This window comes from Sodiomyces alkalinus, assembly GCF_003711515.1.
Source record: "Sodiomyces alkalinus F11 unplaced genomic scaffold SODALscaffold_5, whole genome shotgun sequence".
NCBI classification, from domain to species: Eukaryota; Fungi; Ascomycota; class Sordariomycetes; order Glomerellales; family Plectosphaerellaceae; genus Sodiomyces; species Sodiomyces alkalinus.
This window is the reverse complement of record NW_021167083.1, coordinates 623,065-646,964: the sequence shown is the minus strand read 5'-3', so window position 1 is coordinate 646,964 and position 23,900 is coordinate 623,065. Positions and strand designations below refer to the sequence as shown.

Below are 23,900 nucleotides of genomic sequence, written 5' to 3'. Positions count from 1 at the left end.
AACGTCACGCCTCGGCAGATGGGACCGGTCGCAGCCGCTAAAAGCCGCGACCCAGAGTAACGCGCTAATTTAGCGCTAAGCGCGTTCCGGTCCCGACTCAGATATTCTACGATTACTAATCATATTTATTTCATGCATTTCACTCAGCTGTTATTTAGCAACGAGTGATCACGTCGAAGAAGAAATGAGCTAGCAGTTAAGACTCGTTATATTGATGCTTCCCCGTTACGGAGAGCTAGAACTACAGGAATGTATAGTAGCAGTTCAAAGCGCCGCATGACATCTAGCTCCGCCACAGACGACCGAAGAAACAAGAAGCCGCCTCGCATCGAACCTGCGCTGTATTTTCCTGCTTACACCATGACTTTCTGGCCCAATAGACTGTCCTTATGACTTGTCTCGATGCCCTTACGCCTCTCGACCTGACCCAGAAGCGCCACCCCCTTGTGTGCCAGACGACGAAGAGCCGGGAGTACCTCGGCTACCCGAATCGAGAAGCAGCCTTGGTTTGATGAAGTCGTCATCCAGTTGCTTAAGAAGCAGCGCAGGGTCCTCAGCTTGCCACAGCTGGCGAATAGCGGACCGGGCCGATACACTCGGGGTAGTGGCGATCGCGCCACCCGCCGGGGAACCGGTTTCGGACTGCAGCAGGGACGGAGTCCCTCCTGTTTGTGATGTTCCCGGAGTGAACATTGGGCTCGTTTGTCTGCGAGATGGGCGATGCGCGGGCGGCGGCAGGTCCGAAGTGTCAACATCGCTGTCGAGGTCGGTGTCAGTCGTGTTCCCGCTCCGTCCAAGCAGGTCCGACCTCTCCTCGGCATTTTGCCTGCCAAGGCTCGACGTGCGCCGAAGCGGATTCGGCGACCTATGGCCAGACGCGTAAGATCTCCTTTGGTTGTTCTGAGCCCCTAGGTTCTCTAACGAGACGTTGCCATTGCGTCTGGAAGTTGATTCGATACCGGCCCCGGGGCGCTTGTAGTGGCTACCGCCGGCAAACGTTTCAATGTCAAATTCGTCGTCGCTGTCAAGTTCCTCAACTCCCGTACGAATGCCGAGTATCTCCAACATTCGGGCAGTGGTTCCGCCGAAGATAATGACTGTCAAGACCACGACGACCAGGACGGTAGCCTTGAGTGCGTACGAGTTCTCCCCGGTGAGCAATGCGGCTAGCGCAACGCCGACTGCTCCTCGCAGGCCGGCCCAGAAAAGCATAGCCTGGTAGTTATAGGGAAGTTCGTCACCGACGTCAGCACCCCTGCGACGTGCCCTATAGCGAATGGTCCAGTTGATGGCCCAAGACAGAGGGAAGACCGCCACCCATCGGGCCGCACAGACGGCTAGGACAGTGATGATGATGAGCAGAGGGCGGAACTGCAAGGCGTTATCGGTAAACAAGGCAAGACCCAGATAGATGAAGATGAAGTTCTCCGACAGCTGACCAAGCACTTGGAAGAGAAACTTGGTCGTAAGCTGTGTCCTCCGGGACATATTGAAATAGGCGTAGTGCTTCAGCGTGATGCCACAGAAAAGCAACGAGACAATACCTGTTGCAAAGTCAGAGACAACATGCGAAGACAGCTGTTGTGGGGTTTTCTTGTTACGCAACGTACCAGACAAGTGAGTGCCATTCGAGAAGAAATAGGTGGCATAGGCGATGAGAACAATCAGGCAGCTCTCAATCTTGGGGTATCGTCTGATGTATGTCATCTTGAGGAGGAGAGCCGTCCCAACACCAACAAGGACACCAATGATCAAGCTGCCGAAGAAGACGATGAAAAAGATACCAATACCCTCAAAGAAGCTAACGAAGCTCAGCTTGGAGGCGTGAGCCTTGTACTTCTGGGCTGTTTCAAAAATGACAATAGCGATGGCATCGTTCAGAATCGATTCGCCGAAGATGATGGTGTACAGCTTCGGATCGACCTTGTATGTGTTGAAAATGGCCAATATAGTGACCGGATCCGTAGCCGAGAGGGTGGCGCCCACGGAAATGGCATCGACAAAGTTCATCTTCAGAGACTCGAGTCCGGTCATGGAATACAGCCAAAGAATAAGACCGATGACGAAGGCAGACAAGAAGGTGCCGGCGAAAGCAAAAGTTGCTATGGGACCAATGTAGCGGAAGAAGTTGGCTTGATGTAACTCGTAACCCGCCCCAAGAATGATGGGTGGTAGAAGCAGATTAAAGAAGATCTGGTGGTCGAAGCTGATCAGGTTGCGGATCGAATCGTCGGACATGATAAGCAGCAGAAGGCCAATCGTCATGCCTACAGGTCAAAAGATCGAGTTAGGGAGAGGACGAGTTTCAGCGCATAGATAGGAAGAGAAAGGCCAGTCGAACCTGCGAAAATGGAGATTACTGTCTCGTGGACAGCCTCAATCTTCCTTTCGTGGAGAAAATAGCTCGCGAGGAAGGCTATGATCAGGAGCATGATGGAAATGAAGAGGGCCCAAGACGCCAAGGCCTCCTTCTGCTCCTCGGGGACTGCATTGGGGTGTCAGTCGACATGCGTGGACAGAGGTCGTTTCTCGAGAGTCAACGATAGGGTTGGCGACGCACTATCCGAGTCATCGTCCGAAGGAGCCATCGCTCGGCCTGTTTGTTGCGCCAAGTCAGTTTTGTGCCTGCCAGCGCAGGGGGGAACTTCCCAAGCATACGAAGAAGCTCATCGGCAACCTCGACAATATCTGACGAGGACACCATTGTGGCTAGCGTCGAGTTGGTCGAGTCAATATCGACAGATTCCCAGGGGGGAAATGGGAGCACTAGTCGGGACACGACGAGCAAGAACGCCGAGAGACAGAGGTCGCGATAGCTGTCATCAACACGGTGAGAAGCAAATGTGTCTTTGGCACAAGATGCGACGGGCGCGCATGTAGGTGTCGACGAGGTAATCGATACGACGTGTGAAGTCCTCTGACCTGAAAGCTTGATGTGGGAGGAAGTGGAATAAACTCGTCTGGAGACGCTCATTATCCTCGAGCCAACATCATTGGCCTAGGATAGTGGAGCGAGCGGGAACTAATCTGGGTGGACTTGGGGTTCAGGTACACCGAAGTTGACGAGCTTTGCGCAAATGACGTTTGTTCTCGGAGGTTGAGCAGCTTGAACAAAGTATCGGTACGGAGACTTTTGAGTGGAACCACTAGTCTCCCTTGGGCAAGTGGTGCCTCAAAATACACCTTCCCAGGCTGACGCCATGGTGCACACCGAGCCGAGGCGTGCCCCTTCCTGGTACAAAGTATTACTTGCTTGGTTGGGGAAATCACATGAATTACCTTACGGTATGGAGTGCATCCGTCGAAAACACGGGGTTTTCTTCCATTTCAGTGCTCTTGTGATGCTTGCGACGGTTGGTGCAGCGTTCTCGAGCGCAAAGTCTTGTGCCGTTCAGCTGTAACCCTACGCAATATGCATTCCACTGTCGTTCATCGTCATGCGCATGCCTACGTTGTATCTGTTCATATAGGAAGGTGGCCGTCCCTAAGAAGTCCTGTTAAGATCCGCAGATTGCCCCGGATTCGGACGTTAAAAACTTAAACTGCACGGATGAGCCATCTGCCCCGTTACGTCGGTGCCGGAAGACCGCCAGACCTCCCCGCTAATGTACTCCTCTTACGTACTAGCAACCGATTGCCTCTTAGTTTCGGGCCCACACTGGATAAACAACAACTCGTTTAGTAAGACTCGGCTCATGCCAGTCGGTTAGGTGCGGAATGGGCTTACCAACGCGTCTACACGTACAGGATTCTGCTACATCCTTCGTACTTCGTATAAGTATTTTCACGGGTAAGAGACGTACCCACCTATCACGATGACTTCACAGATTCCAGGCTTGGGTTATGAATGACGTAGTGGGGGGTCTCTAACTCCTAACTCTTTACCGCTTCAAGAACGTATGCGCGCTGTTAGCCATGTACGTACTCTGCCGTTTCATAACGCTTTTTTACATGCTTTGCAAAGCGGACATGCCCTGGTAAGAAATGGACAAGGTGGGTACATTCCCTATTGGAGAACTCTCACGATTCACGACAGCTTCCCGATACCTAGGTAGGTAGGTATCTTCTGCTTTTCCCCTCTTCTTCTTTTTCCACTTCTCATCCCTCATCCACTTTTTGCCAAGATTTTTTTTCCCGCTCCCCTTCAAAGTATCTTCAGCTTCGGTATGTATTAACAGGTCCCTATATTGCTGCCTCGGCCTGTCTTGATATTTACATCACGCACATAGTCACCGTAAGAGATCAGGTCAGGAGTCAGTCTCACCTGTCTGACTTGCGCGAAGATCCCGCATCACTGTCGACTCCTCGGGACTGACGCTGTATACCAGAACTGCAAGTCACTGTCCTCCTGGATTTTTGGGCGGCGACGTTGCTACCCTGCTGGTCGTCAGTTGATCTTCGGCTACCTGTTCACGTATCTCCGGATCTCCCTTTTCTATCACAGTACACCCATCTCTGGGGAGAAGCTCTCCTATTCGTCCAACTATCTTGTCAGACCTAGGCATACAGCCAGGCATCGACAGTGTTGCATGGCTGGTCCAGGAACCGCCTGCCATCATCCAACTGAATTGTTTGGCCAGGGGTAGCCCGGTCTTGGCCAATACCCTGCACGCGGGGGCCGACCTTTCCGTACGACCCTAGGAGCATCGAATTGACGTGTGCCTCGTGGCTGGTTCTGACTCGGTCTCGTGACGCAACGGTTTCCATAACTGATCACGTCCGGTCCTTATCCTATTCCTTTGCACATCCCGGGTCTACTCCCTATCTACCTATTTTATTGTTTTTATCATTCTCAGTCCTCGCAACGCACGTCTTTGTCTTGTTCACTTCATCTTGCAATCGTCCCATACTCACTCTCTGTCTCCCTCGTTGGTTTTTCCAGCTGCAATCCTGGCTCTCGGTTTCTGACGACGCCTTAACTGCTGTCGGGCCGCTGGGTTATGGTTGCCTTCTTCTATCGCCACCTACTCCCTGTCTCTCTTCATACCGAATCAACCATCATTTCTATCACTCGCTCCTAGCACTTCAACCACCGAGCTGCCATGTCAGCTTCCCAGTCTCCATCTCCGTCCAGGGGGGGCCGCACAACCGCCGACTACCGGAACCAGCATTCCGCCAACCCCGACAATAACTCGGCGATGAGGTCGTCCAGGAGTAGAGCTGGAGATATCTCCCCTACTGACGTCAAGAATCCGCATGGCCCGGACGAGACATTGCCTTTGCTCTCTCCCAACACCAGCACAGGAGAGAATGGGTTGCGGAATGGGGACTCTATCTCCGAGCATCATGACGACTCTCAGCAGACGAAAAGCGTGTGGTACCTGGTCCTTTTAACCATCAGCATCGGCGGTCTTCAGATTGCCTGGTCGGTCGAACTGTCCAACGGCTCCCCGTATCTATTGTCTCTCGGCCTGAGCAAATCATTGATGGCTCTAGTGTGGATCGCTGGCCCGCTCACGGGAACCTTGGTTCAGCCATACGTCGGCATGTTAAGTGACAACTGCCGACTGCCGTGGGGGAAAAGGAAACCTTTTATGATCGGCGGCACCATAGCGACGATTATCTCCTTAATGTTACTCGCCTGGACGCAGGAAATTGTTGGGGGCCTACTATCCCTCTTCGGCGCCGATCCCGAGTCTCACTTGGTCAGGACGGCAATTATCTGCACCGCCGTGATCGGAATCTACGTTCTCGACTTCGCTATCAACACGGTCCAGGCCGCCATTCGAGCTTTCATAGTCGACTGCGCGCCGGCGCACCAGCAGGAAGCAGTCAACGCCATGGCGAGCAGACTTACAGGACTCGGTAATATTCTCGGATATTGCGCCGGTTACGTGAACCTGCCCGCATATCTGTGGTTCTTCGGCAAGACACAGTTCCAGGTTCTGTGCGCACTCGCCAGCATCGCGTTGGGTGCGACAGTTTCCCTGAGCACGTCACTCGTTCAAGAACGAGACCCACGGCTCGAGGGACCCCCTGCCAGGGATATGGCGGGCATCTTTTCTTTCTTTGCCCAGATCTTCGCCTCTGTCAAGCGACTCCCTCCGCAGATCAAGAGGGTCTGTCAAGTTCAGTTCTTTGCCTGGATTGGCTTTTTCCCCTTGCTCTTTTACACGTCCTCTTACATCGGCGAGATATACGTCGAGCCGTATCTTCGGGAGAATCCTAATATGTCGCCCGAGGAACTCGACGAGCTTTATGAGCAGGCAACCCGAGTGGGCACCTTTGCCCTGCTCGTGAACTCGGTGGTCAGTTTGCTCACAAACGTTTTCCTTCCGTTTTTTATTGCGCCAACCTACGATAGTCATCCGGTATTGATGGCGAGCACGGCCGAATCGGATACCATTTCCACGCATAAGCAGCGTGGCTGGTGGTCGTGGCTGGACCGGCTTCACATCCCTGGCTTCACGCTCAAGCGAGCTTGGTTCGGATCGCTTGTGCTCTTCGCCGTATCCATGTTCTGTACCGTGCTGGTACGGACGGTAGAAGCAGCGACGGCCCTGATAGGTCTGACGGGTATCACCTGGGCGATGACGCTGTGGGCGCCTTGGGCTATCATTAGCGCCGAGATCAGCCGAAGACACGCCGTTTTGCGCGCAATCAAGCAAAGAAACCAGAGTCTAGACCTGGCTACAGCTAGGTCTGGGGATACTTGTCGAGACGGCGAACAGGACTCAATACAGCAGAACGACGACGGCGAGACGGATCAAGCAGGTGTGGTACTGGGGATCCACAACATGGCTATTGCCGCACCACAGATGATTGCCACCATCGGGTCGAGTATCATCTTCCGCATTTGGCAGAAGCCCCGCGGCACACCAGGAGACCGCTCGATGTCTGTCGTCCTGGCGCTGGGCGGTATTGCCGTCTTCGTCTCGTCTTTCTTCGTGGCTTGTATCCACGAGACCACATCCGGGGCAGGGGACTGCGTGGCGGCGGCAGAAGAGGGGGAGGGAGAGCCCATCCTATCGAGGACGGGCCCCAACCGACAAGAAAGCCATCGACATGGACCAGAGGTCAGCTTACAACGTGCCACGTTAACAAGGAACAAAAGTTTCGGGGGAATGGAATACTAAGAAGGGCACCGCCACACAAGGGTTTGGTCCGCCTTGTGGAGAGATGTCGACGTCGAGTTCCGGGATTGTATAATTGGGGCGGGCGCTCTCTTTCCTTCCTTTCTCCCTTCCTTTTTATTGGGAGTCAACTATGACTCTAAGGGACACGATTATCGCCATGCATCCGGGTGTTACGATAGTCCTGTAAGACTACAATGTCGGATATACCAAGGTGTTCAGCGCAGTCTCGATGATCAGATTCTTGACGATGACAAGACCAACTTGGCAGAAAAATGAATAGAGCCCTCCTGAGTTCTGATGGACTGGAGTAGAAGACCCTCCCCGCATACATTAGTAAAGACCCTGAAGGGCGGCGAAAGACGCTATCAATTTCCCAATAGTGAACCGGCAGTACATGGCATTTTCTGGCGTGCCTTAGCACGAACACCGAGGCCCGTGACGTGTGTGAAGTAGGCTACACGGTGTCTAGGAAGGTCGGGTAGAATTGTGGCTACGCTCTCATAGTACCTAGGAAGGTGCATACCTTGGCCTTTTCTCCCGTTGAAGAGAATGCTACTTGTAAGTCATAAAGTGAGAAGATGGTACAGTATCTCGTGAGATTCGACGGCGATACTAGCGGCGTTGTGAAGGTTGCATGGCGCATGTGTGGGCTAGAGCAGGCGAGCCAGCGTACCTTACCTAAGGTACCTACCTAAGGTAAGGTAAAGTACGTATTGCATTCCCTGGGGTATTACGTGACATATATGAGCAGGAGGACCTACTCCGTACAGTACCTAGACCATAAGGGTGCATGGCTGGCTTTTCAAAGTTGATTCACCCATGTTAAACAGCCACGATGCCATGAGTTATGTATTCTTGCCCACCAGGTTGATGATATTCGTTTTCTTAATATCTTCTCCCTCTCTTTTCTTGTTTCCTTTCGTGATGGGAATCCAACAGCAAAGAACAAGCAGATACTGGCTCTAGGTGGGAGTGAAAAGACCTTGAAGTGCGTCTACTAGAGGAATTCTCCTCGGTCAGGGGCATGAAAGGGAGCGTGCTACCTACCTTACCTTACCTACCTTAGGTACCTTAGGTGCAGGTAGACAGACGCCAGCCAACCCATATTATCCGTATTCACGAGGCTTGAGTGCTGTTCATGTGGTCAATACGGGGTAGGAAGAGCAAGGTACCTCACCTTCATGTCCCAAAAGTTTATACTTCCTAAAGGCGCGCCTGTACTTCTACCTTAGTTGACTGTGGCTGGGGCAGAAAAGTGACTTCAACTTAGATTCACGATACCTGGTAGTATCAGAACAACGGAACCCTCCTAACCCCCCAGCCATGGCCATGTCCCTGCACATGTCCCTGCACATGGGACTGATTACCTAGGTCGTAACTGACGCCTCGCTGATCGAAGCGCGGGGTACGACGGAATAGAAGTAACGACCGAGATAAAAGCTTTCCCTTTCATACCTTATATGTGGCTTTTCCCGTCGGTTTGAACCCTTCTCTCTCCTTTCTCTTCTCCCAAAACATATTTCGCCGTCCAGCTCTTCCGCCTACCCGTCCATCTCGAGTTTCGGATCGAGTGCTAGATCATCCATTAGCTCTCTGAACGTATCTTCTATTTCAGTCGACCTTGAACTGTAGTACGTACCAACTACTAGATTACCCCTGACCACCTTGCCCTTGCGTCAGCAAAGAGAAGAAGATAAAAGTCTCATCGTTCTACAGCCATCTTACGGGAGTCTCTCCGAACATTCCCTTTCTCGAACGGACCGAGGACAGAGACCGAACATGTCGGCAGCCCGAGATGACAATGTTGGTCCGGCGAGACAAGAAAACTCGGTGGATTCAGTATCGCCCACAAGTACAGCCCACGACACACCACAAGACGGTGGCCACATGAGGTGCCCGGAAGATGATGTCCCCAACTACATCGCCCGCGACAGGGACGCCTTGCAAGCGTTCCTTCTCGAGAAGGACCCCACGGTCAGCATTTGGCGAGTCGTCCGCTTCTGGAAGGCGGCAGTTTTCTACTCCCTCGTCTTCTCTGTGACCATCATAGGAGAGGGCTACGACCTAGCCCTCATGGGCAACTTTTTCTCGCTTCGCCAGTTCCAATCTCTCTTTGGAGTTGAGCCAGCCCCGGGCAAGGCTCCAGAGATCCCTGCCCTCTGGCAGTCGTTGATCCAGTGTGCCGCCCTCCTCGGCCAAGTCTGTGCCATATACCTGACCGGTCACTGTGTCGACCGCTTCGGCTATCGCAGGACCGTCTTGATCGCCCTTGGCTCGGTCCTCGTATTCCTCTTCGTCCCCTTTTTCTCCACCCAGGCCATCGGCACTGCTGGTTCCAACGGCGGTCTCGGTGTCCTTCTTGCTGGCGAGTTTCTCCTCGGCATGCCCTGGGGTGTTTTCCAGGCTACCACCCTTCCCTACGCCTCCGAGGTCGCCCCAGTCAAGCTCCGTCCCACCTTGACCACGTTCGTCAACATGTGCTGGATCTTGGGCCAGCTTCTGGCCACCGGGGCCACCAAGGCCGTCACCCGTCTTGACAACTTCGCCGCCTTTCGGATCCCCGTGGCTGTCCAGTGGACGTGGCCTGTGCCTGTCGCCTTGTTCGTCTACCTCGCACCCGAGTCGCCTTGGTGGTTTGTCCGGCACGGTCGGTCCAGAGAGGCCCTCGAGTCCATCCGTCGACTCAACAACGACAGGGATTTCCCCGCCGAGGGCCAACTCCGCATCCTAGAATTGACCAACGCCCACGAGCGAGACGCGGACAGGACTGTGGAAGACGGAGACAACCCAGGCCAGCCCGGCAGGGAACGATCCAACGCTCCTCCAGGCTCGGAAAAGAACCTAGCTGTTGGGGGCAGCAGTCACGAAGAAGAAGGCGGTGGGCAAGACGAAAGCAGAGCCCGAGACGAGAGCTGCGGTCAATACCTCGACTGTTTCAAGGCTACTAACCGTCGCCGCACCGAGGTCGTGGTCATGCTAAACCTGACACAGCAACTCTGCGGTTCCTGTCTCATGTACTACTCGGCCAAGCTCTACCAAAAAGGCGGCATCAAACCCGAGAACGCCTTTGACTACACCCTCGTCCAGTACGGCCTCGGCATCGTCGCCATCAGTTTCTCCTGGCTCCTGATGCGTTACTTCGGACGGCGTCGCATCTGGATCTCCGGTCTTACACTCTCGACCATCCTCCTAAGCGGCGTGGGCTTTCTCGGTTTCTTCATCGGCCACCACCCGGCCATACCATGGGCCATCGCCGCCCTTCTTATCTTTTTCACCGCCGTCTACAACCTGTCCATCGGGCCCCTCACCTACTCCCTAGTCAGTGAGATGCCGTCCACCAGGCTCAAGGCCAAGACCATCGTCATCGGACGCTGCTCCTATCTCATCGCTGGCCTCTTCAATCTCTTCCTCACCCCGAAGATGCTAGAGGACATCCCCAATGGGTGGGGTCTCGGTCCCCGTGCCGCCCTCGTCTTCGCCGGCCTCAACATGGTCTTCTTGACCTGGGCTTGGTTCCGGCTTCCCGAGACGAAGGGCCGCAGCTTTGCCGAGATTGATGAGTTGTTCCAGCGTAAGACGCTGGCGAGAAGGTTTAAAACCACCATACTGTCAGAGCCGGAACCAGAACCAAGATCAAGACCTGCGTCAGGATCGTAATCGGTGCCGGGGTTGGAGGCCGACAGGGCTACTGCTGCAATTATGTACTGGCAACTGTCCGTTGGTTTGATATTGCACGAATTACATTTTGGGTTGCCTGTTCTCCCAGTGGGATTCCACGGATCAGCGTTCGATATCAATACAGCTGTAGCATTTGGATGGACGGCTCGCCTTGGTGTTCCACCTGCTGGTGCGTGCCGTCTCAATAAGCCATACACACCACTGTGATTTGTCTTGGCGAAAACGACGAACCTTGGCTTCCCGTTCTTGCCTCACCACGGGTCATCCTTAATACCGATAAACGCTTGATGTCAATATGGTTCCCGTGATATGTCTCCTCCGTGATATAACCGAGCGTGGCGAAGAAGATGTTTGCATTTCTGAACACCAGCCCTCTCTTCGTCCGTTCCGTCGGTGAGAGTCGAAGCTGCCCATGCTCAGTAGCGCCTAGAGTCACCGTTTCGATACCCTCGGTCCCCATCCCTCTCTCTGTCCCGACGGTTATCCCTCTCGCGATCGCGGTCTCTATACCTATCCCTATCCCCATCCCTCTCCCTCTCCTCCCTGTACCCTTCCCCCCTCCTCTCCCTCCTCTCCGCCTTCCTCTTCTCCTCCTCCCGCCGATAGTCATGTAACCGGGGCGGCCGCTTCGAACCCCCCCGGCCCTTCCCCCGCCCGCCGGAGCCGCCGCCGTGATTCCACTGCCCCAGGTCCTCATCCTCCTTGAGCCGTTTGGCCCCCAATCCGAGGAGGTTCTGCCGCCGCTCGCCCGTCGCGCGGGGCCGCGGGCCGCGCAGCTTGCCGTCCCAGCCCATACCGCGCAGCAGCGCGGCGCCGAACTCGCCGTCCGGGATGGCGTCGTAGTCGTTGAGGGTCGAGTCGGCGCCGACGTGCCGCTGCACGTCCTCCTGGTAGGCCTCGTCTTCCGTGGCGGGGCGGATGACGCGCTCGGCGTCTGGGTTCTTCCCGCGACGGCCGAGAAGGGCGTCCATCGCTTCGTCGTCGGCGGTGGTTCCTGGGGGGGGGGTTTTGTCTCGCGGGGCGTCGTCTTCGCCTTCTTTGCTGTTGGTTCTTTCGTTGTCGCCGTCGTCCCCTGGCGAGCGGGAAGATGATTGGCGTCTGTCCCTTTCGTCGCCATCGCCTTCTTCGTCGGATGGTTGCTCCGTCTTGCGCTTTTTCACGGCGAGGCCCCATTGGATCTCCTCATCCCCGACCCCGTCCGCGGGCGCCGTTTCTTTCGGATCCTCCCTTCCCTTTTGTTTTCGTGCCTGCACTTCGGGAGGGAGGAGGTTCTTCTTCCCGCCGCCGCCTCGCTTGGCGCGTAGTTCGTCCTTCCAGTTGCGGTTGGGCTGGCTTTCGATCACGAGCTCCCTGGGGCGCTTTTTCGGGGCTTCCTCGCCCCCGAGTTCTGTGATGGCCTCGTGCCGCCCGCGGCGGTCGGGGTCGGAGTCGGAATCGGAGTCGTCGCTGTGGGAGTCATGGCCAAGTGCGTGTGGGCGGGCTCGCTTGCCAAGGCGTGAGGGTGGCGGTTTTGGCTTTGACTGGTCTCTGGCGGAGTTGGAGGATTTGGGGGTTCCAAAGGATATGGCTATCCTGGGCGCTGAAGAGGGATTCGGGTTCGACATGGTGGATGGCGCCCTTGTGCAGAGGGGAGGAGTTTGTGGTTGTGAGAAAGGAGATGTGAAGTCTAGGGGTGGGTCTGGAGCCTCGATGTTGGACAAGGTCGCCAAAATATTTAGCTGACCGAGCCACATGGGGTACGTCACTCGAAGAGGCTAGCGGAAATTATGTAATACATAGCACAGCCACACTAAATGAAATTGCGTGAAGTACCCAGGTACTAAAGGTCGAGCGCCGATTTCGGAGGACGAAAAAAAAAGGGCATTTCATGTTGTGTTGATAAAGGTACATGTATCCGTACAAAGCGCCGCATAAGGTAGCCTATTCATGATTGTCTCTCATATTAACCCTCTCTATTCAGTTCCGGGCGCGTCCTTTTTCCTTATGCTTGCTTCTTCTCTACTCTGACGAAGGAGACGCTTTTGTTTTTTTAATGCTCAAAGTGCACTATATGCCGTCGTCTAAAAGGCAAAGACTTGGTCCTCCAGCTTACTGACGGGACGGGCCTTCTGGAAGCCGAGGGCCTGGGTGGTCTTCTTGAGCGCGCTCACCATGGGAGGAGGACCGCAGAGGAGAATCTTGACGTCGTCGGCAGGCTTGGGGAGCCATTTCTACAGACTTGTCAGTAAACGGGGTTCGGTTTTGCGAAGAAACGGATTACGGGAGAAAAACGGGGGCAATCCCCCCACGCCGGTGCATCTATCTTACCGTGATCATGTCGGGGGTGACGTAGCCAACACCGCCAGTCCAGCCCTCGGGAGGGTTGTCGAGCACGTAGTGGACACGGATGCCGCTGTCCTCCTTGACGAGGGCGTCGAGGTCCTCCTTCAAGAGAATATCCTGGGACGTGACGTTGGCGAAGATGAGGTCGACCTGGGTCTTGTCGCCGGCGGCACGGCCGCGGATGATGGCGCGGATGACCTGGAGCATGGGCGTGATGCCGGTGCCTCCGGCGATCATGCCGAAGTGGCGGACCATGTTCGGGGTGTAGACGAAGGCGCCCTTGGGGCCCTTTACGCGAATGGTCTCGCCCACCTTGAGGGAGGCCATGTACTTGGAGATATTGCCGGTGGGGTAGGACTTGATGAGGAGGTCGAAGTAGCCCGGCTGGTGGTCACCCGAGATGGGGGTGTACGACCGCACAATCTCCTTCGGGGTGCCGTCAGGTTGCGCCAGAGTCGCGCCAATGGAGATGTGCTGGCCGATGGGGAGGCCGAGGATGGAAGAGGGGGAAGGGAGGGAGAATCGGTAGCTATAGGAGTCATAGCGGGAGAGTCAGCCCCATGGTCAGATACAGACGGCTAGCAGGATCAGGGGCTTGGGCCGATTGTAGACTTCAGGAAAGCAGGGCTGAGGAGACACGTACATGGCTACATTGTGGGAGATGACCGTCTTCTCCTTGAGCTCGAAGTCCTGGAATGAGTCGGGCTTGAGGACCTTCTTCGGTTCTATCGATTGGTTGGCGCGTTAGGTTACGCGAGCATCTTGGGGAGGAGAGGGGAGCAAAGGGCAGAGAGGAGGGGGAAAGCCTGCGCATAGGTGGATGACCACGTACGAAGGCTGTGGAACTTCCAGGCGCCGAGCGCGAGGGCGATGCTCACGCTGTAGACAATCCAGCGACGGTCCACGATGAGAGAGCCGACGATGATGAGTCCTACGGGGATGTAGACATTGTCGAAGTATTTCCTGGAGAGGATGGATTCGGACATGGTGCCAGCAGACTTGCGATGGACGCCCTGGTTATGTGCGTGCTTTCTTCGTTATTAAGTGAGTTCTCGGTTCTCGACTCCCAGTTTGTTGTCTGTCACCCGAAGAAGTCACAAAGCTTGGCTTTTTTTCTTCTTCTTCCTTTGGACGGAGGTAAAGCGTCAACTAAGGGATATATTCAGGGTTGTGACTGGGGTGCGGGCCCAAAAAAAAAAAAGGTTGAGAATCGTCCGATAACAAGCGAAATATGATTACGGTAGCGGCTTGGACGAGTCAGGGTCGTGGAAATTCTGCCAGTCCGTTGCCGGGCGGTGAGACTTGCAACAGTCTGGGGAAGCCAATTTTGGACAATTCGGCGTCGGGACGTTTCGGGAGATCGGCCACTTCGACAATAGGAAAGGAAGAAAAAAAGGTTCAAAAAATTAGCCGGCATCCCTCATCGGGATTGACCACTTCGAGTAAAGGCTTTGACTAGCTTATGAGAAAACGATGGAGTTGCTAAACTTGGTACCAGCGACACCAGCAGGCGCTCTGCGTTGAGCATCGACATACAAATGCTTCGTAATTGCAAGCATTACCTGTTCCCCAGCTCGTCGCTCCACGGAGTACGAGCAACGAATAGTGAGTAATGGAAGAAGTGGTGGGCATCTTGCTGTCTTTTGATTAATTACCTATCCTCCGTCCATCAGATAATCCCCTAGACGAGGAGGGGAGTAAACTCGAGCGAAAATGGACCGAGGATTAAACATTGAAACTTTGTCGGCTTAACTTCAACCGAAGTTGTGGTTCGTTCTTTTAAGAAGACTGCTTTCCCAGGAATGGTGACATCACTGCTATATGTCTCGTTGATAAGGGCCTTCCAACTTCGAGTTAAAACGTCTCGCCAAGAATCTCCGGAACCGCAGTTGCGCGCATTGGGGCCAAGAGCAGTTGTCTCTCTAACTACCTTATTATGCTCTCTCTTCACTGGCAAGTAGTCGTCTCTCTTTCTCCTTGCCCAGCCTGTTCAGTTCTGTGTTTTGGCAGGTTTAGCCTATGTACGTACGGGTATCTAGCGGAACGAAGACACTGATTCGTTCCACCACGTTCCCTAGGATACTCCGGGTTCTAATAACTTCGCTCATCTTCCAACTTGAATATCTCTACCCGTGCCACGCCCCATATGCTATAGGATTACATATGCGTGGCAGTATTTATGGCTCCTTAGATTGATGACTTTCTTGAAATCTCAACTCAGTTTCTCCTAGAGGTCTAAAGCCTGTCCCTTTCCGTCTCGGTGCTAGAATAAAGTACAGGTATTATTCGAGGACAGGGATACTCACTCGCTAGAGCTATCAGCTTCGCAAATTACAGTGTAATTCCCAAAGGACATTGCATAAATATATTCGATAGAGAGGTGTATTATTCTTAATGTATTCTAGTAAATGTCCAGACAGCGTTGTGTTAAATCCTTGTGATTTATCCTGCGCCGTAGACAAGAAGCCAAGGGGATCTGCTGCTGCCCCTCCCAGAACTGCACTAGGTCAACCAGTCCGATCCTCTCGTTAGGATCGCGCTCTAGGCAGCGCATCACGACAGCTTTCCAGCAATCCGGTATGTCATCAGCATCCTCGCTCCAGTTAACCGTAATCCCTTCTGGGTCGAGATCTTCGACATCCTCCTGCGGCACTTCTTGTAGCAGCATCCACATGGTCCGGCCCAGACTGAACACCTCTGCCGCCTCACAAGCCTTCGGCCACCGCTTGCTCCAATCCGGAAAAACGTTCCATAATGGCCGACCTCTGGGAAGGTTCACCCGCACCGGTCCTTGATATTGCGTATATACCAGCTTCGACGGAGTACCTAGTCCGCCCACCTCGTCCACATCCCATTCGCCGTTTGCTTCTGGTGCGAGTGTATATAGGGGCGCCCCGCTCTGCTCCCAGTCGATCAGAATCGTATTTCCCTGGTCGTCTACGAGGATGTTTGCTGGCTTGATGTCCATGTGGTATGTGTGCGCCGTATGGTGCGTGTGCGCGACGGCCGAAGATATCTGTAGGCACCAGCGCGCCTTATCTCGCAAACTGAGGCGCATTCCGTCCTTCTTGCATCTTGTGACCTGATCGTCTAGAGTGCCCCGCGCCATGAAAGGATAGAGAGTGCCACACACGAGGGCTTTGCCTTCGTCTCCGGACAATCCGGCCACGGCGATGATCGGTGGAGGAGATAAGATGTTGGGATGCGGTGGCATCGAGGAGAGGATCTGGATCGCGCGATAGAAGACATCCCGGTCGTGCGTGAACTCGTCCGGGGACGTCAGAAAGTCTCCGAAATCGACGCCTTTCAAGACGTATAGCGACTTGGACATGGCCGTTGAGACTCGGCGCACGACAGCTGACGTCCCTCTCCCTGGCAGGCGGTAGACCATGACGAGGTCTCGATGGTCGACGTACTTGTAGCTGGCATCTTTCATAAGCACGGAGTCGGCCGGCGAGAGCGCTTCTAAATATTGCTGATAGAGCGCAGGCTCATATCGTATGACCCAGTCGATCCGCCCCTCCGCATCGCCGTCGAGGTCAATGACCGCGTCCGGTGCCGCAGCCGCATATACGCAGTTCGGCCAAGCCTGGCGGGCCGCATCGCCGAGCGCCGTGCGCATCGCGGCGCGCTCTGAAAATGTCTCGCTGCTGGACATGACGGGGAGTTCGTGAAAGCACGCCACAATACGGCTCGCGAGGCTCTGAGGCCGCGCTCTATCCCTGGAGGCTCGAAAGGTAAGTGCAGCTCCTTTCCCGTCGTGCGCATAAGCGAATGTCTGGGTTTCATCGTCATTACCCCATATGTGGTCGATCTGAACGTCATGGACTGCCATGTTCAGAGGATCGGGGGGCTGAGTGACCGGCCAGGGGAGAGAATACTTAACCTTATTAATAAGAAGGTATAACGCCTACGAATAAGGCTTTGGCACGTCGATATTTATAACTAGTAGGCGCGCCAGTTAGTATAGAAAGGCCTTTTTAAGGTTATATACGTTAACACGAAGGATATAATCGCGGACGGTTTAATGAAGGCACTACCGGAGGCAGAGGTTAAAAGACTATAGTAATAGCTTAATTTAACAGATTAAAAGGATCGTATCGAGTAGTTAAAATAACTGTACGAAGAGATCGAATATACTAAAGCCGTAGCGACGATAAAGGCCCCCGAGGGCGTAGCAGATCCGATAGATATAGACCCGATTAAGTAGATCCGGCTAATTAGGATCGAGGAATTAATTAAGATAGATTTAAATTAAACGGTTAAATAGGGCAGATTTAGATCTCTTTTACGAGGGCGTTTTCTCTTAACTATTAATTTTACGATAGAAAAGTTAAGAGCTTTTAGTTTAAACCGAAGCCTCTAATTAGTTAGTTAACCAGGAGAAGACCCACCTTATATAAGGGGGTATATTATATAGGTATACTATTAAGAAGGAGATTTAGATCTACCCCGAAGGGATAAGGACTAAAGAATAATAAGGAGTAATAGATAAGGATCGTAGTCTTATATAAGGGGAGGCTAATTATAGGTTAACTGGTGGTTAATAGAAAGAGTATCTTAAAGGTAGGTAGTAGTATAGAGGAGAGATAATCGCTAACCCCTTCCTTCCGGAATAGTCTAGCTCTCCGTCTTATATAATAAATATCCACTTATTAGTTAGCCGGTAGTCTACTACTATATCCTAGTATTACGACGGCTTCCGGTCCTCTATAGTATAGCGGACGATAGGGGACTAGCGTCGGGGTTTTAGTTTAAAATAAGAAGAGGATATTAACTAAAGAGCAGTAACTATTATTCGTAGTGTCTAGTCGTAGTTACGTCGTAAAGACTAGGCGTCTTCTTTATAAGGTAGAGTCGAGCGTAGACTAATAGTCTAGGTGAAGACTTAGATTAATCGATATCTTATTCTCTAGTAGAAGCAAGACCTAGGATACTCTGGTTTATATAGTGATAGCGCCTCCTTACCCGTAGTGACTATTCCTTGCGTGGTCGCTATACCTAGGTGATTCTATCATAACCGATCACTTATTAGTTACTTCGTCGGAGTGATCGACCCTAGTCCGTCCCGGACGGTATACTAAGTACCTCCGTACCTGGTAACACGTGACTTAGTATATAACTCCTCGAGTTACCCTATACTACCCCCCGTCTAGGGCTATCCCGTAGGATATACGCTAGTATACCTATAGGGTTAGTCTATATTAGGCGGCCGACTATAATATTACCTTCCTCCTTCTAAGCGCTATCCTAGCGGTCGTATAAGTAGGTCGCTTTTCCCTTGTTAGTATTCCTTAGGTTTTTCTTCTTCTTTATTACTAACTATTATATCCGACTATATCTAGAAGTCATCTCGTCCTAAATCTTGTTCCGCCGAAAACCGATCGACCGTTTCCGCCCTTATCGCTGATTAAGGCTACGAGGTCGTCCCCTGCACCCGTTATGCCTCTAAGAACGTACCGTGCTTCGTTCTAGACGATATCGCTCGCTATCACGCGTGTTTCCGCTTAGGTCCTTCTTATGATAGTGCTAGAATCCTAATATCTTCCGGTACGCTCCTGCCCTCGCTTTCCTGCTTAGTCTCCATTTACTTACCCCCTCGTTTTCCTAGCGGGTCGTATAAACGAAGAGCTAAAGCGCCTCGAATAAGAGGAGGAGCGGACCGAGGAAATACTCCACGAGGCGCTCGCCCGCTTATCCCGCCTTCGCCGAACTCGTCGCCTGCTACGGAAGAAAGGGGTGGAAATAGTTCGTAAGGACCTTACTAATATAGAGGAGCTTAAAAAGGTGGAGAAGGGGGAAGAAGAGGCCTGTTAGACCGAGTCAGAGGCGGTGGCTACTATATAAGCTGCCGGTGCTATTAATATAATTAATTAGAATTAGGTAATAGCGTAGGATATAGGTGAATTCTCGGATATTAATTTTATATAGACCACGGCGTCTAGTTCTAGGTCCTGATAGTGTTCTATCGGTACTGCTTTAGGAGTTACTTATAATTGATTAGGTTATCTTTCGGTTCCTATATATTATCGCCATAATCGTAGTTTTTCTATTTTATAAAATATTCGGTGCCGTCTAGCGTCTCTTAGTAGTCGAGGATTCGTTCTGCTTTATATATATCGCTAGTATCGACCATAATTATATCTTATATTATTTTTATATCTTTTAGTGCTAGTTTAAGTAGTGAAATATAGAAATTATTATATATCCTTATTATCGGAGGTAGTAATAGAATATAGTTCGTATCTAACTTTTTCTCTAGGATTTTAAATAGTCCTAATTTTTTAAAATCTAATTTATCGCTTAGTCGTTATATTTTAATATTTTTACGAATAAGGTAAACGCGGTCCCCCCTTAAAAGGGTTAGTCCCTTAATCCTTAATTAATTCGCGTATCTGCTTATTCATATTCTAACTATCTCTAGGTCGGTTCGTAGTTCTTCGTATAGTTTTTTTATACTTTTAACTATTTTTATCGCTCTTAGTGCGTCTAGTCCTTCTAAAGGTTTTCTAAATACTATCGGGGTATATCCGTAATTTACTTTAAACGGTATTTTCTTTATTAACTCGTTTAACGAGCTATTATATATAAACTATATAAGTAGCAGGTATTATACCTAATTATCCTATTCGTACCCTATATAGTATCGTAAGTACTATTCTAGGACTTAGTTTATAATTTCGGTTTATCCGTCTATTATAGGGTAAAACGCTATCGAATACTTATATTTTATTCCTAGCTAGCTTATAACTGCTTTCTAGAAGTTACTAGTAAAGAGCTTATCTCTATCCGTGATGATTTTATTCGGTACGCCGTGATCCCTGATTAGTCGGTTAATAAAGATACTTACTAGTTCTTCTACTATAGTGTTTTTAATATATAGAATATAAAGAGTATATTTCGTGAATCGGTCGATAATCACGAATATACTATTATAGGCGGTTCCTGTTACTAGATCTTTGGATACTGGAAATCCTGTCACGAAGTCTATTATAATCGATTTCTATAGTCTATCTGCTACTAGTAGTGGTTTTAGTAGTCCGTAAGGTTTATATCGGCTGCTCTTTGCTTTCTAGTAAATATCGTAGTTTCGAACGAAGTCCCTAACTCGTTCTTTAGTTCCTGTATAGCCGTATTATTATCGTAATCGGTGGTATATTTTATGAATTCCTTGATATCTATGTATCGGCGAGACGTGTACTTCTTTAAATATGATATCGGTTATTCGATTAATATTATTTACCTCTCTATTCTTCAGGGTAAGAGCTTCTCCTTCCTATTAGAGTATAGCTTACGGTTTAGGTGATTCGTTAGGTGTCCCTAGTCGGCTAAGTGCGTCTACGCGACTATTTTCGCTCCCTTTTATATACTGAATATGGAAATTGAATTCGGCTAGGAATTCTGCCTATCGGATCTATCGTTTATTAAGAACCTTAGTAGTGGTGAATTACACGAGGTTCTTATAATCCGTGTAGACTTATACCGGGTATCTTATCCCTGATAGATATAGTCTTTATTCTTTAAAGGCTTCGATAATAGCTATTAGCTCTTTATCGTGGATCTAATAGTTAAGTTCTGGTCCACTAAGTTTCTTAGATATAAAGGCTATAGGGTATAGTCTTCCTTCTATATCGCGCTATCCGAGTTATGCTCCTAGAGCCTAGTCGGATACGTCTGTTTCGAGTTCGTATTCTTTATCAGGGTTTAGTATTACTAAGATAGGTTCGCTAGTAACCCTTCCTTTAAGAGCTTAGAATACTTTTTCTATTCTTTCGTTCTATTCGAAGTCGAGTCCCTTTTTAGTTACTTTAGTTAAGGGGATAGTAATCTTACTATAGTCCTTAATAAATCGTCGATAGTAGTTTATAAGTCTAAGAAAGGACTAAATATCGCGAATATTCTAGGGGTATAGCCACTTAGAGACGTATTAGACTTTCGCCTTATCTATATAGATCTTATTAGGTTGTATTGTATAACCTAAAAAGTTAACTTCTTACGTATAGAATTAAACTTTTTCTGGTTTAACTAATAGGTCGGTGTCTTATAGGAGTTATAGGATCGTGTGAATATATTATCGGTGTTCTTCGAGTGTCTTAGAGAAGATTAGGATATTATCCAGGTATACTATAACGAAGTGGTCTAGGTGCTTCCTTAGGACGTCGTTAATAAGTGTTTAGAATGATGCCGGCGTATTTATTAGTCTAAAAGGCATAATAAGGTACTCGAAATATCCTCGTTTTATCCGAAATACTATCTTCTACTCTTCTCCTTCCTTAATCCTAATTAAGTTATAGGCTCCTTTTAAGTCGAGTGCCGTGAACTATTACGTTCTAACTAGCTAATCTCGTATTTCTAAGATAAGAGGTAGTGGGTAGCGGTTCTTAATAGTTATATCGTTAAGTTATCGATAATTAATATATAGTCGTAGTTTACCGTTTTTCTTTAGTATAAATAGGATCGGGTATCCTACTAGTGATTATAATACTCTAATATAGCCTTTTGCTAGTATCTCTTTAAGATATTCTTCTAAGGTATCTAATTCCTTTTAGTTTAGCCCGTAAATTAGGAAGAATTTTGGGTATATCCCTTCCTTTAGGGGTATCTCGTAATTATAGTGTCGGTGTTTCGGTAATCCGGTCTCTAGATTTTCGGCAAATAGCTTTCCGTATTTACGGTATTCTGGTAATACTTTAGCGAGTCTATCATAATCGCTTATTACTAGTCCTTTTTCTACTTAGACGATCTAGTAGATTCTTTTAATAATATTAGTTATATATTAGTGGTTATGCCGTTACTGCTATCTTAAAGTCTTTCGTACTTCCTTTATCTTAGTCCCTAACTTCTGGTGGCTATTTAAGTCTCCCTAAGGCTCCTTCGTCGGTAAGCCTTTTTACTGTTTTCGACGGATATCGGGATCGGGTAAGGTTTCCTTCGTGGTCTCCTACTTACTCTTTAATCTCTACCGGAGCTAGCTAAGCTTCTAGTCTATATCGGGATTCTATTCGTTAAACTATAGTTCGCTAAGGATAACGTCCTTATAACCTATATCGTATATATTGAACTTTATTATTCTAGTCTTATTCTGGATTTTAACCTAAAGGTGTATAGTCTCCTAGTTAATAATAACTTCTTTATAGGACTAGTTCTTTCCCGTATATAGAGTAACCTTATACTCCTCTTCTAGGTGTTTTCTAACCCAGGGAATAGAGAACTTTCTCACGGCTATCGGTAAGATAAAGTTTCCTACTACGCCTATATCTAATAGTGCGTTTATTTCGTGTTCGTTAAGTTATATTCTAATATAATAGTGCCCTATACTGCTACGTGTTATAGAGTATATCTATTAAGTGCCTCTTATATACTCCTAGCGATAGTATACTCCTAGTTTTTTACCCTTTTAGCTTAGTATTCGAGGGATATTTCCTTATCTAAGAACCCGTACTAGATTAAGAGCCGTTCTATCTATCGTAGGCGCTTATCAAGGGTTTAGAAGCGTGACTCCTAAGCTCCTTAGTCTTATTCTAGTTATCGGATTTTCTTAGAAGCGTATACTATATAGCTAGTAGTGTTATATTTATCTAACCGGCACCCGTAGCAGTTATACCTAAGTGGTTAATCGTCCGATCCTCGTAGGCTTATTATTAGGTTAGTACGAGTATCTCGGTTTTCCTAAGCGCGGTAAGGTCGCTAACGTGCAGTTTACTACTATTCCCCGCTAGTATTCGTGGGTATCCTGCGGTAGGCGTTATCGAAGTTAAGTTTAGTGAAACGAACTTAGTAGGTCTATCTAAGGGGTTCTTCCGTGAGCTAGTCGAGTATCCGTAGCTATATAGTTTCCTCCTTAATTAGGTTAGCTACTTCTATAGGTTAATACTAGAAGTTCGTGTTATTATCCGGGGTTTTATCGGACTCTGTTTCCTAATCTTACTCTTCGAGTTTAGCGATTCTCCCTCGGGTACGATCTCCTTCCTTCTAGATTTCTAAGATCTGCTTCTACCTCTTAGCTTCTTCTTTCGTCTATCCGTATTTTTAAAGGATTTCTACGATAGTTTATAAAGCTAGTTTATCCTTATCTTAATCGGGGATCTTAAGGCTATAGTCGTTATTATACTCGTTACTAGATACTATAGCGAGTATCTTCTAGGGTCTTTTAGGGTAGTACCTAGCTCTGTCTTTCCCTGATTAGTATACTAAATAATAGTTATCGTAGCAGGTTGCCTAATAGAGGTTAACGTGTGGTATTTTATCCCTATAAATTTCTAGGTATCTAATAGCGTTAATTTCCTTCTAGGGTCTTTCTTTCTTAATTATATTTACTTATCGTTACGGTTATTCTTTCTTAGGCTTATAATAGTCGTGTGCGTAATAACCTAGCCTATTATAGTTATAACACTTAACTTTCGTTATATTCTTTTTACCCTACTTATCGCTTTATCGGTTAATATTATTAAGCTTTATAGGTCTATTATAGTATCTATATAAGGTGTTTCCGAATTAGCGTGGGTATAATTATTTCTTCTTTAAATTAGCCGTGTAGAATAGAGCGCTTATTTAATACTTCTTTTAATAGCGTTATTTATAGTTCCGGTTATTGATACGAATTACTATTACGGTGTATTCGCTAAACGTCTTAGGTTAGTCTAATCGGTATAGTTTATCCTTTACTTCTTCCTTAAGTCCTTAGTAGTACTAATCTATAAGGGGCTTATCCGGGTAACTAAGCTTTAACGAGATTTACTAGAATCTTGTAGTATAGTCTGTAGCTAACTTAGTCTAATATAGCTAGCTTAGTCGTTTAGCCGTGACTCGTTCCTTATCGGGCTA

At 49.5% G+C, this 23,900-nt stretch overlaps 6 protein-coding genes across 6 annotated transcripts; 2 read left to right on the top strand and 4 right to left on the bottom strand.

Moving 5' to 3' along the window:
* Positions 1-191: 191 nt before the first annotated feature.
* SODALDRAFT_295331 (sodium/hydrogen exchanger) lies at positions 192-2,918 on the bottom strand. The gene is made up of 5 exons (XM_028608776.1): positions 2,659-2,918; positions 2,561-2,596; positions 2,342-2,485; positions 1,611-2,267; positions 192-1,544 (listed from the first exon to the last, which is right to left on the bottom strand). The coding sequence occupies exons 1-5, from the start codon at positions 2,702-2,704 to the stop codon at positions 409-411; spliced, it is 2,019 nt and encodes a 672-aa protein (XP_028466330.1). The 5' UTR covers positions 2,705-2,918; the 3' UTR covers positions 192-408.
* A 2,220-nt stretch (positions 2,919-5,138) lies between these two features.
* On the top strand, positions 5,139-7,076 carry SODALDRAFT_277469 (hypothetical protein; the record flags this gene model as incomplete). Its single annotated transcript, XM_028608067.1, has 1 exon — positions 5,139-7,076. The coding sequence occupies one exon, from the start codon at positions 5,139-5,141 to the stop codon at positions 7,074-7,076; it is 1,938 nt and encodes a 645-aa protein (XP_028466329.1).
* A 2,001-nt stretch (positions 7,077-9,077) lies between these two features.
* SODALDRAFT_254223 (general substrate transporter) lies at positions 9,078-10,694 on the top strand (the record flags this gene model as incomplete). The annotated part of the gene is made up of 2 exons (XM_028607430.1): positions 9,078-9,845; positions 9,987-10,694. Coding segments are annotated over 2 exons (1,476 nt in total), but the record flags the coding sequence as incomplete, so codon positions are not given.
* A 476-nt stretch (positions 10,695-11,170) lies between these two features.
* On the bottom strand, positions 11,171-12,358 carry SODALDRAFT_323987 (hypothetical protein; the record flags this gene model as incomplete). Its single annotated transcript, XM_028609847.1, has 1 exon — positions 11,171-12,358. The coding sequence occupies one exon, from the start codon at positions 12,356-12,358 to the stop codon at positions 11,171-11,173; it is 1,188 nt and encodes a 395-aa protein (XP_028466327.1).
* A 207-nt stretch (positions 12,359-12,565) lies between these two features.
* Positions 12,566-14,276, bottom strand: SODALDRAFT_333115 (oxidoreductase FAD-binding domain-containing protein). The gene is made up of 4 exons (XM_028611885.1): positions 13,909-14,276; positions 13,720-13,801; positions 13,062-13,605; positions 12,566-12,964 (listed from the first exon to the last, which is right to left on the bottom strand). Exons 1-4 carry the CDS (start codon positions 14,060-14,062, stop codon positions 12,815-12,817), a joined length of 930 nt encoding a protein of 309 aa, XP_028466326.1. The 5' UTR covers positions 14,063-14,276; the 3' UTR covers positions 12,566-12,814.
* A 1,167-nt stretch (positions 14,277-15,443) lies between these two features.
* SODALDRAFT_333114 (kinase-like protein) lies at positions 15,444-16,932 on the bottom strand. The gene has a single exon (XM_028611884.1). The coding sequence runs from the start codon at positions 16,732-16,734 to the stop codon at positions 15,478-15,480; it is 1,257 nt and encodes a 418-aa protein (XP_028466325.1). The 5' UTR covers positions 16,735-16,932; the 3' UTR covers positions 15,444-15,477.
* Between the last annotated feature and the right edge of the window lie 6,968 nt (positions 16,933-23,900).